The 11,330-nt window shown below is 61.3% G+C and overlaps 2 protein-coding genes across 2 annotated transcripts in view; both read left to right on the top strand.

Annotated features, from left to right (window-relative positions):
- Positions 1 to 1,716: 1,716 nt before the first annotated feature.
- On the top strand, positions 1,717 to 8,471 carry OGFR (opioid growth factor receptor). The gene is made up of 6 exons (XM_011934471.1): positions 1,717 to 2,036; positions 2,636 to 2,714; positions 3,956 to 4,034; positions 4,864 to 4,930; positions 5,858 to 6,006; positions 7,006 to 8,471. The coding sequence occupies exons 1-6, from the start codon at positions 1,974 to 1,976 to the stop codon at positions 8,123 to 8,125; spliced, it is 1,557 nt and encodes a 518-aa protein (XP_011789861.1). The 5' UTR covers positions 1,717 to 1,973; the 3' UTR covers positions 8,126 to 8,471.
- A 1,052-nt stretch (positions 8,472 to 9,523) lies between these two features.
- Positions 9,524 to 11,330, top strand: part of COL9A3 (collagen, type IX, alpha 3) — a 28,575-nt gene continuing 26,768 nt past the window's right edge. Inside the window, exons 1-2 of the mRNA XM_011934546.1 lie at positions 9,524 to 9,569; positions 10,896 to 11,046. Coding sequence (XP_011789936.1) covers positions 9,524 to 9,569; positions 10,896 to 11,046 — 197 coding nt within the window. The remainder of the gene's footprint in view (positions 9,570 to 10,895; positions 11,047 to 11,330) is intronic.

Here is an 11,330-nt window from a genome sequence, read left to right as displayed (position 1 = left end):
GGCTGGCTGGTGGGGCCTCCGCCTGTTACTTTTGTTACCGCCGGGCGCCTGTTAACGCCGGGGTTACTTTTGTTGCCAGCGGCTCCCTGAGCCGGTGCCGGGTCGGGGAGCTGGGATTTATTTGGGGGCGCCCTTCCAGCTGAGCTGCCCGGGTCGTGGAGGGCTGGGAAGTGTCTGGAACTCCGAGCCATAGGCTCCGCATGGTTTCTCCCGTTGGCACCCAGCACTGTTCGCGTTTGCGCCTGGCCATGGTGGAGTGGGCAGTGACAAAGCACGGAGGGGCTCGGCCCTGTCGCCGGGAGGGCAGCTGCCAGGCAGGCTGGGCAGGGGCGCGGGGTCTGGCACTGTCCCCCAGGACGGTGTGACCCCTGGGTGAGCTCTGACGGGCTCCCCTCACTGGAGTTCCTCAGGCCACTCTCCTGAAGTGGTGCTCAGAGGCCCTGACCATCCTGCCAGGCGCCTGTGACCTTTGACCTCTTCCCTTCTGCCTCCTGCTGTGGCTTCTGTCCCCAAGCCCCTGCCCTTCTCCTTCGGACCCCTCAGGCCTCCCGAGCTGCCTGCGCTGGACCCTGGCGGGGCTGTTTCACTTTCTCCTGGGCAGTGTCATGTATGCACCTGTGGGCTGACTGTGGCCGCATCCAGTCAGGACCCAGCCTCCAGAACTGACCCAGGGAGGCTCCCGCCGGCCCCAGGAAGAAGCAGACACTGATGGCTGGGCGGGGCGAGAGAACAACGCGAGCAGGCGCTGTTGAGAAGTGAGGCTGGTGGCGGTGGCTCAGGCCTGTAATCCCAGCAATTTCGGAGGCCTAGGCAGTCGGATCACCAGAAGTTAGGAGTCCAAGATTAGCCTGGCCAACATGGTGAAATTGTGTCTCTACTAAAAACACAAAATTAACCAGGCATGGTGATGGGCACCTGTAATCCCAGCTACTCGAGAGGTTTAAGCAGGAGAATCACCGAAACCTGAGAGGTGGAGGTTGCAGCGAGTGGAGATTGCATGAAGCTCCATCTCTGGGGGAAAGAAAAAGGAAATCAGGCAAAGAGGCAGTGCCAGGCCCCAGCCCGAGCTCAGCTGGGAACCAGGGGATACAGTGGCTGACCGGGCCTCCCAAACCCCCTTCTAGCACTCCCTGGGGATCCTGGGTCCCAGTTGTTGCCCTGGACGAGCACACCCATTCCTGCCCTACCCACCGAGTAGGGCTCAGCCCCAGCCCCCCTACCCCTCATCACAAGGTCAAGGCTGTGTCCCAGATCCTCATCACTAGGTACTTCCAGTCCTTTGCTTAGCCTCATGATGCTTGGCCTACAGAGATAGGGGCTGAAGGGCTTGGGGCATCAAGGGGACCTGACATCTTGCTGAGAAGCCATCCCCAGACAGGGCTGGAGGCTGGAGACTCAGGGCCTGACCTCACCATGGCCCGTGAGGTGTGGGGTTGGACAGAGAAGGAGCATTCATTCATTAGACCCTGCCAGAAGCACCTGGGTCCCCTCCTGGGGCTATAGGTGGTGAGACCACTGCCCCCAAGAACACAGCCTGGTGACTTTAGAGCACAAAGCAGGGGGAGTCTTCAGGGGCACAGAACAGAGGCTAAACCCAGGGTGGGGGGTGGCCAGCGAGCCTAGGAGGAGGAGAGGGTCAGGGCCATACCCCAGGGGAGGTGCACGTCAGCCAGGGGCCATCCTAAGGTGGAAGCCAGGAGTCCCAAGGGGGCCTATAGAAGGAGCAGGCCCCCACTTGGCTACTGCAGCCCTCTCTGGTTCTGTGCAGGGTGTTGGGGTGCTTTACTGAGGCCGAAATCTGCCCCACTGGGAACCCCCAAAAAAGAGCCAGGGCGGGAGAATGAAAGGGAGGAGCCGTGAAACCCCCATCCTTTAAAGACAGGCCCAGGCCCTGCAGCCCTCACCACGGTGGGGGCTCACTTGGGGGTCTCCCATGGGGGTCCTAATCCCATCTCTTCTCTTCCCAGTCCAGGATGACGGGGTCCCGAAACTGGCGAGCCACGAGGGACATGTGTAGGTACCGGCACAACTACCCGGTATGTGCCTGCCCCTGCCCCGGGACACAGAGCCCTCCCACCAGCTGATCTTCTCAGAATGTCCCGGCTTCTTCTGGAAGGCCGGCCTGGCTTGCTGTGCCCGGGCCACAGTTCTGGGCAGGACCCTGCCTGGGGCACAGCCTGGTGTAGATTCAGAGCCCTGCCCATCCCCTCTCGTGGGAGACCAGCGGTGTCCCCCTACGTGTCTGAGCTTCAGCACACCGTAGCCTTGCAAATGTGGCCATAGTGCCAGCCATGATGTCACCCACACAGCACCCCACCCCCAGGCCAGTCTTGTCTCCTGCAATTACCCTCCACACCCCTGAATCACAGAAACCCCTGTGCTGCCTTCAGGGTGCTGAGGAGGGGACCTGCCAGGCCTGGCCTGGCTGGCGAGATGGGGAAGGGGGGTCCCTGCCGCTTGGAGGCAGCTGCTGTCCTCCGAATGGCCCCCACCTGCAGAGTGAGGAGCCATGCGGGCTCTTGGGGTCTTGGGCCAGCCTGGAGGTTTGCAGGTGCTCCTCCCCGAAAGGCACGGGGGGCCCCAGAGCAGCTTGTGTCTGATAGGTCCTTGCTGTCCCCTTTCTCTGGCTCTTCAGGATCTGGTGGAACGAGACTGCAATGGGGACACGCCAAACCTGAGTTTCTACAGAAATGAGATCCGCTTCCTGCCCAACGGTAGGTGTCCCACAACCACTGGCAACCGGCACTTCTATCCTTGTCTGGCGGGGGTGGTCCACTGGGGCCTGGTTTGGGATGTACCCGGGGATTACCAGGACCACGGCTTTCAAATAGCGCCACGGTGCCCCCTGGAGGCGGCCAGAGGGACTCCAGGACCCCCAGCCTGGGATCTCTGCAGAGGTGTTTGGATCAGAGTGGGCTAACTCTGTAGAGCCGGAGACTGAATATCTGCAGCTTTTCAGGCCACACGGTCTCTATCCAAACCACTGAGCTCCTCCACGACCTCATGAAAGCCACACGTAAACCAAGGAGCTAAGGGTGGTTTTTATATTTTTAAATGGTTGGAAAAAAATTAAAGTAGAAGCCGGGCCTGGTGGCTCATGCTTGTAATCCCAGCACTTGGGGAGGCCGAGGCGGGTGGATCACACAGTCAGGAGATCGAGACCAGCCTGGCCAATATGGTGAAACCCCGTCTCTACTAAAAATACCAAAAAAATTAGCCGGGTGTGGTAGTGTGCGCCTGTAGTCCCAGCTACTCAGGAGGCTGAAGCAGGAGAATCGCTTGAACCTGGGAGGTGAAGGTTGCAGTGAGCCGAGATCACGCCACTGCGCTCCAGCCTGGGCGACAGAGCGAGACTCCCTCTCAAAAAAAATAGAACAGTATTCTGTGACTTCAATATTATAGGAAATTAAAATTTCCGTGTCAATAAAGTTTCACGGGCACATGCCCACACCTGTTTATGCATTTGTCGTGGCTGCAACATGAAACAGAGAGACTGGGTGGCTGCACAAAATACTGTCAGGCCCCCATCTCGGGAGACTGTGCCTGCCACATCATGGGGCTGGCTTCAGCTGGGGGCTTTGTTTGAGGACAGATTTCTGTGGTTGACGGGCCACCTTTTGTGGGAGGCACTGAGGCCACCTCCTATACAGACAGGTCCTGGTCAAGGACCACTGGGTCCCCCAGAGGGACCTTCTGGGCTCTCACTCGGGTTTGCCGCCAGCCAGCAGCAAGGGTCCAGTTCACAGATGGCAGCAGGGCAAGGGCTGTGCGTCGGAGGAGGGATGGGTAGCCCCGCTGAGCCTAACACCCTGAAGAGCCTCGGGAGACGAGGACGAGGAGTAGCTTGGGGAAGCTGCTGGTAGCACTGTCTCCCTTTGTACCCCCTACACACCCCGTCCTCCTGAGCACGGGCAGGGTAGCTGCCACAGCTGACTTGTCCCCATGGGGCTCCCAGGCTGTTTCATTGAGGACATTCTTCAGAACTGGAGGGACAACTATGACCTCCTTGAGGACAATCACTCCTACATCCAGTGGTGAGTTGGGGAGAATGGGAGGATGGGGAGTGGGGGAGGCTTCAGGGGGAGGGGCCCTCCCAGGCAGGAGCCCACCCCATGCTGCTTCCTGGCGTGACTGAGCACTCCTTGTCCTTTCTGGAAGCTGGTGTCCATATGACACGAATGGACATTACTGGACATGCAAGAGCCACTGAGGGAAGGCTCAGGTCTGTCCCTAGTCTGTGGGCTCTTGGTGACCGGGGGGACAGGAAGGGTTGCACACAAGCTCCCTGAAACAGGAGAGGGGTGGGTCCTGCCTTCTAGAGGGGCAGCCTTGGTGCCAGGAGGCCTCTGTGAGCCTCAAGAGATGGCTCCTGTGTCTGACTCGGCTGGAGCAGGGTCCTGGCATAGTGCTGGGGTGAGCCTCGTGGCAGGCGTCTCGGGGGTCCACAGTGTAGCCTCGGGAACACAGCATGGCCCTACTTTGGGGACAGCTCTCTGGGTGTCCACAGGGAGCCTCTGCTGGTGTGCAATGTGTCACGAGTGACAGCACAAAAGAGGGAAGACTTCCATGAGGAGTAGAAAGGAAGGCCCTGGTCTGCCCGGGGTGGATGGCTGCAGCGCCCCTTGCTGTCTGAGTCACCTCCCCAGTGCTGCTGTGGCTCACGGCCGCACACCTCCTGTCCTGAGCCCTCGCCCGCTCACCTGAGCTCTCCCACCCTTGCTCCTCTGCCTAGCCACTCCCTCCTAGAGTTGAGCCTGGGAGCCCAGAGAGGATGGGAGCTGCCCCGGGCTACACAGCAAGTACGTGCCTGAGGGCTGGAGGCAGCTCTTCTAACCCCTTGCCTGGGCATCTCTTCTCCTGCAGGCTGTTTCCTCTGCGAGAACCGGGAGTGAACTGGCATGCCAAACCCCTCACGCTCAGGGAGGTCGAGGTGAGCCAGGCCTTGGCTGTGGCTGGAGGGGGAGATGGGGAGGCCTGGGCAAACCACGCCTCTTCAGAGACAGGGTCACATCTGACAGCAGGCATTGAGTGCCCCCTCAGGGGCCCCTTGAAAGGCAGAGGTCCAGTATGATGACCTTCAGTATGATGCCCTTCCCTCCCCAGTGGTCCTCGCCCCACCAGGCATCTAGAGAAACTCAATTTCCGAGGCTGTTTGTCCCCATGCGGGAGTCTGGGTCTGAGCCTCTGAGAGACCTGGAATGGCGGGATCTGCCTTTCTCACCACTGGTTTAGGCTGGAGTGGGGTCACCCAAGTCTGGAAGCTGCCCCTGAAGGATGCAGGGACTTAGAGAGCCAAGGAGCCCCTCCTGGCGCTTTCCCACAGCCAGTGACTTCCTCTTGGGGGAGGGCTGCAGCCTCAGGCCCTGGCAAGAGCTCGGAGCAGCTCAGAGGAGAGATGAAGACATGAATGTGTCTCTTGTCATTTTACCCTAAAAGTCTTAAGTTGAGGCCAGGCGCTGTGGCTCACATTTGTAATCCCATCACTGTGGGAGGCTGAGGTGGGTGGATCACCTGAGGTCAGGAGTTTGAGACCAGCCTGACCAACATGACGAAACCCTGTCTCTACTAAAAATACAAAAAAAATAGCCAGGCGTGGTGGCGGGCACCTGTATCCCCAGCTACCTGGGAGGCAGAGGTTGCAGTGACTGAGATTGCACCACTGCATTCCAGCCTGGGCAACAGAGCAAGACTCTGTCTGTGTATGTATGTATGTATGTGTGTATGTATGTATGTGTGTGTGTATGTATGTCTAGTCCAGGCCTCTGAGTGAGTCAGGACCCAAGGCCACTCCCACACTCCCCGAGAGAACTGGGGCTTCAGGGATGGTGCCTGAGCTCTCCAAGGGGGTCTTTTCCAGGTGTTTAAAAGCTCCCCGGAGATCCAGGAGCGGTTTGTCCGGGCCTACGAACTCATGCTGGGCTTCTACGGGATCCAGCTGGAGGACCGAGGCACGGGCACAGTGGGCCGAGCACAGAACTACCAGAAGCGCTTCCAGAACCTGAACTGGTGAGGCCCAGCTACTCCTGCCCACCCTCAGCCCCAGCACAGAACAGGGTCACGTCAGGTTTCGGGCAGGTCACAGAGCGCAGCTGCAGACAAAGAACTCCAGGGCCGCTTGGGCAATAGACCAAGGCCGTGAGCCCCTCCTTGCTGCCTGTAGAGCCAGGCGGTCCCTCCCCAGTAGGGTTGGTGAGAAGGTAAAGAATGCTGTTCTTGGCCGGGCGCGGTGGCTCAAGCCTGTAATCCCAGCACTTAGGGAGGCCAAGACGGGTGGATCACGAGGTCAGGAGATCGAGACTATCCTGGCTAACATGGTGAAACCCCGTCTCTACTAAAAAATACAAAAAGAAACTAGCCGGGCGAGGTGGCGGGCGCCTGTAGTCCTGGCTACTCGGGAGGCTGAGGCAGGAGAATGGTGTAAACCCGGGAGACGGAGCTTGCAGTGAGCTGAGATCCGGCCACTGCACTGCAGCCTGGGCGACAGAGCAAGACTCCGTCTCAAAAAAAAAAAAAGAATGCTGTTCTTACAGCCAGGAGGTGGCAGTCCGCACAGAGAAGCAAACGGGGGTGATGGAGAATCTGCAGGCTGTTCCTGCACCCGGGAGGGGGCAGTGCGCATAGAGAAGCAAGCAGGGGTGAGGGAGAATCTGCAGCGGTACAGCCAGCTCTCACAGGGTGATCAAGGCCCCTGTACCCTGGAGGGGCCCCTTGTGGTTCTTGTCCAGCCAGCTCCTCCCCACCAGGGGACTCAGGGTACAGCCACCCTCTAGGTGATGTGTCAGTATCCCCCCCCAATCCCCATGTGTCTAGGGCCCACAGGCCATTTTCACGGGGACAGCGTAAGTCCTCCCCTGGGCCCAGGGAGGCAAGTGGAGAGAAAGACTGGATTGTGGGCCAGGATGGGGAGACTCCCGTGGAGCTGGGTGGGAGTGCAGGCCGGGACAGGGTGCGGCCCAGCAGGAGGGGCCCCGGCCATTGACCTCTGCTGACCCGGACCTCCCACAGGCGCAGCCACAACAACCTCCGCATCACGCGCATCCTCAAGTCGCTGGGTGAGCTGGGCCTTGAGCACTTCCAGGCGCCGCTGGTCCGCTTCTTCCTGGAGGAGACGCTGGTGCGACGGGAGCTGCCGGGCGTGCGACAGAGTGCCCTGGACTACTTCATGTTCGCTGTGCGCTGCCGGAACCAGCGTCGCCAGCTGGTGCACTTCGCCTGGGAGCACTTCCGACCCCGCTGCAAGTTTGTCTGGGGGCCCCCAGACAAGCTGCGGAGGTTCAAGCCCAGCTCTCTGCCCCGTCCGCTCGAGGGCTCCAGGAAGGCAGAGGAAGAAGGAAGCCCCAGGGACCCCGACCACAAGGCCAGCACCCAGGGTCGGACCTGTGGGCCAGAGCACAGCAAGGGTAGGGGCAGGGTGGACGAGGGGCCCCAGCCACGGAGTGTGGAGCCCCAGGATGCGGGACCCCTGGAGAGGAGCCAGGGGGATGAGGCCGGGGGCCACGGGGAAGAGGGGCCAGAGCCGCTAAGCCCCAAGGAGACCAAGAAGAGGAAGCTGGAGCTGAGCTGGCGGGAGCAGCCCCCAGCAGAGCCAGGCCCTCAGAGTGCCTCGGAGGTGGAGAAGATCGCTCTGAACTTGGAGGGGTGTGCCCTCAGCCAGGGCAGCCTCAGGACGGGGACCCAGGAAGTGGGGGGCCAGGACCCCGGGGAGGCCGTGCAGCCCTGCCCCCACCCCCTGGGAGCCAGGGTGGCTGACAAGGTGAGGAAGCGGAGGAAGGTGGATGAGGGTGCTGGGGACGGTGCTGCGGTAGCCAGTGGTGGCGCCCAGACCTTGGCCCTTGCCGGGTGCCCTGCCCCATCGGGGTACCCCCAGGCTGGACACAGTGAGAACGGGGTTGAGGAGGACACAGAAAGTCGAACAGGGCCCAAAGAAGGTACCCCTGGGAGCCCATCGGAGACCCCAGGCCCCAGCCCGGCAGGACCTGCAGGGGACGAGCCAGCTGAGAGCCCGTCGGAGACCCCAGGCCCCAGCCCGGCAGGACCTGCAGGGGACGAGCCAGCCAAGGCGGGGGAGGCAGCAGAGGGGCAGGACACAGAGGTGAAGCCTTTTGCCAAATCTGGGAAGCCCTAAGGAAAGGATTCCCCGATGGCGTCTTGGCCCTCCTGGCCCTGCTGCAGGGGCTGGGGCCTCCGGAGCTGCTGCGGGCTGCCCTCAGGCTCTGCTCCGTGACCCGTGACCCACAGTGCTGGCCTCCTGTGGTGGCCACTGTAGCAGCCACCAGAAGGTGCGAGGCCCTCAGGGAAGGCCAAGGCCTGCAGAAGCCTCCTGGCCTGGCTGTCTTCCCCACCCAGCTCTCCCCTGCACCCTTGTCTTTGTAAACTGACCCTTCCGGGGTGGAGGGGGTGGGGGGGCAGGGCTGCTTTTCTTAGTCTGGTGCCAAGCAAGGCCTTTTCTGAATAAACTCATTTGACTTTGAGTCTGTGGTATGGACTGGGGTCCTGTTAGGTGGCTGGTAAGGCTGGTATCACAGCTGCTGTCCCTCCAGGCTCTGGTGGCCTGGCCCAGCTACTGCCTCACATTGCTCCACCAGGTGCCCATGGGGGCAGAGTGGTGGCACGGCCCTCCCCACACACCCACTTGGCCACAGTCACCAGGCGTGCACGGGTGGGCAGGCTGCAGCCTCTCAGAGCCTTTGAAGGTCGGACCGAGGTCCCTCAGCAGGCTTTGCCACCTGTTGAAGATGAGTCTGGGGATTCCCCTGGGGTTGGCTGGGGGCAGTGCTTGTGCATGGTGGGGGTGTAGACCTGGCCTTTCTGCCTGCTGTGATGTAGGGTGCGATGCTGTGCCTCGGGCAGGCTTGGCAGTACTTTCTGTCAGGCCCCTTGGCTCCCTCAGGTCTGGTGAAGCCAGGTGCGCCCCGCCCCAGGCAGCCGCTCCCTGCAGTCTGGTCTTGTCACCCTGGGCCAGGACCCCCACCCTTCCTGGTTCACCTACATTTCTACATATGCGGGGTAAGGAGCTTTTGTGGGGCCTCAGAGGAGGGGCCGGACACTTGTCTTTGCTCAGTGAAGGACAAGGCAGACCCGGGGCACCCTGGGTGGGAGGATTAAAGCTGTAGACCCTGGTACCACTTCAGGGAAAATGCCCAGGTCCCATCTGGTGGCACTGGATACACAAGCCAGAAGTCATTGGGAGGAGACACCCCAGGTTCAATAATCCCCCAGAGCTGGGTGGGGAAGCTGTGGGACCCCTGGTGCCTCAACTCAAGTGTGGCTCAGTGAGGGGATTCCTGCCATGGAGGGAAACCGAGGCAGTGAGGGGGACATAGGGCTAGAAATGCAGTCACTGGGGCAGCACCCAGCAGATCCAGTGTCCCTGGTTCAGGCTGTTGTGGGGCTGGAGTCGGTGGAAATCAGCACCTGAAGTGAGGAGCCCCTGTTGGAGCAGCCCTGGGGGCCGGTGCCTGGTGGTGGGCGCCTGGGGACAGCAGGCAGTGCTGGCCAGCCAACCCGGGCTTCAGGGAGAGTGATGACCCACAACGGGCGGGCAGCAGGAGGCTCTGCACCAGTCAAAGGTGAGCCGGGGGAGGCTGAGCTCTGGCAGCGTCCACCCTCTGCCTAGGATCTGCCTGGAGCTGGGGGTGGTTTTTTGAGGGACTTGAAGGTGGTTCAGGGGGACACCAAGTAGGTGTCCCAGGCGTGAGGCGGCTCCCCTGGCCTGTGAAGGCCGGCTGTTTTGTCTCATTTGGATCAGATAGCAATTCTTGCTGACTGCATGCTGGGCATCGTGGGGATAGGCAGAGTGGGGGGTGGGGCCAGGGACCAGGGGAGAGCCACTGAGGAGCGGGCTGGCCACAGGGTCATCTTGCCAGGTGGAACTGGTAGGGAGGACTCATCCTGTCCCCCAGACCCTGGGCTTGGGGTGGGGCTGCTGCTAGGGGCCCCTAAGTCCCCTGCTGTCTGGGCTGACCTGCTCCACCCACCCCTCCCCCTTGTCAAAAGTCCTCTGTTAGGAAGCTCTGTGGCAGGATGACTTGCACTCCTCAGGAGGGTGGGCCTTTCCAGCTCCTCCCACCTGGCCTGATGGAATTCACACACCCCTCCCAGTCACCGCTCTCCCCCAGCAGTGAAGGGAGAATCTCCCTCCACTCACTTCACCTCGGGAGAGATGAGAGCGACACTTCATGATTTTGAGACAGGGTCTCACTCTCTTGCCCAGGCAGGAGTGCAGTGGCACCATCTTGGCTCACTGCAGCCCCCACCTTACGGGCTCAAGCGATCCTCTTGCCTCAGCCTCCTGTGTAGCTGGGCCTACAGGTGAGCACCACCGTGCCCAGCCCATGTTTTAATTTTTGGTAGAGATGAGGCCTCCCTCTGTCACCCAGGCTGACTGTGTCAGGCGGGAGTGCCGCACTCCTGCTGAGCGGTGTTGCGCCCACTCCCCTCTCATCCCCTCCTGCCCTTGCTAACTCACAGCATGGCAACAGTCATGAGTCCCCACCTGCCCAAAGGAAGCTCGTGCAGCCTCCTACAACCCCCAGGGCAGCCTTTCTCGGGGATTCTCCAGACTCCTGGGGGAGAAGCTGCCATTCTGCGCCTTCATTGACCCTGCAGGCAACAGGAACGTTTGAGTGCCCTAGGGCAGCGACTGCCCTGGCAGCCTGAGACAGACCTTGGCCGGGCTTGGCAACCCCCGAGCTTGTGGGAGATGGACATGTGGCCAGCACCGTCTTCAGGTTCCTGCTCAGGACACAGTTCCTTCAGGCGGGGATCGGGGGAGGCACCCTTCCCCTGGGCCAGGGTCATCGGTTTGCGCTCGCTGCCGGGAGTCTGGGATTGGAGTCTTGTCTTAGCCAGTGGCAGCTGACGTGGCCTGACCCCCGGCCTGTCCAGGTCCACAGGTGACGGGCCGCAGTGGGGGTGCTCCCAGGCCAGCAGGCAGCCCTGGACAGTGACCCCAGAGCAGGAACCAGGGCTGCAGTGGGCACTGACCCGGCCCTGGTACCGAGGATGCACGCTCCCCGGGGTCTTCCTGGGCCTTGGGCCGCCTGGGTCCGCTCCAGCGCCTGGGGAGGGGTCTGCGGCTTGGGAAACTCGCGGGTCCCCCTTGCCCCTTCCTGAAGGGAGCCCTTCAGCGCCGCACGCCTCCTCCCCCACACTTGGGTTGAAGAGCAAGGGGAGAAAAGAGCGTCTTTCTCTCTTGCTCAAAGCTGCGTGTGTGCAACGCGCCAGTCCCAGGATAATTTTAACTCGCGGCCGCAGAGAACGCGCCGCCTGCCCGGCGTCTTTTTTTTTTTTTCACCAGAAGTTGGAAATATAGATATTGCGTGTGTGTG

Source organism: Colobus angolensis, unplaced genomic scaffold (genome assembly GCF_000951035.1).
Source record: "Colobus angolensis palliatus isolate OR3802 unplaced genomic scaffold, Cang.pa_1.0 Scaffold136, whole genome shotgun sequence".
Classification (NCBI taxonomy): domain Eukaryota; kingdom Metazoa; phylum Chordata; class Mammalia; order Primates; family Cercopithecidae; genus Colobus; species Colobus angolensis.
Note: the sequence above shows the minus strand (reverse complement) of the source record. Positions and strands in the feature narration are given on the sequence as shown.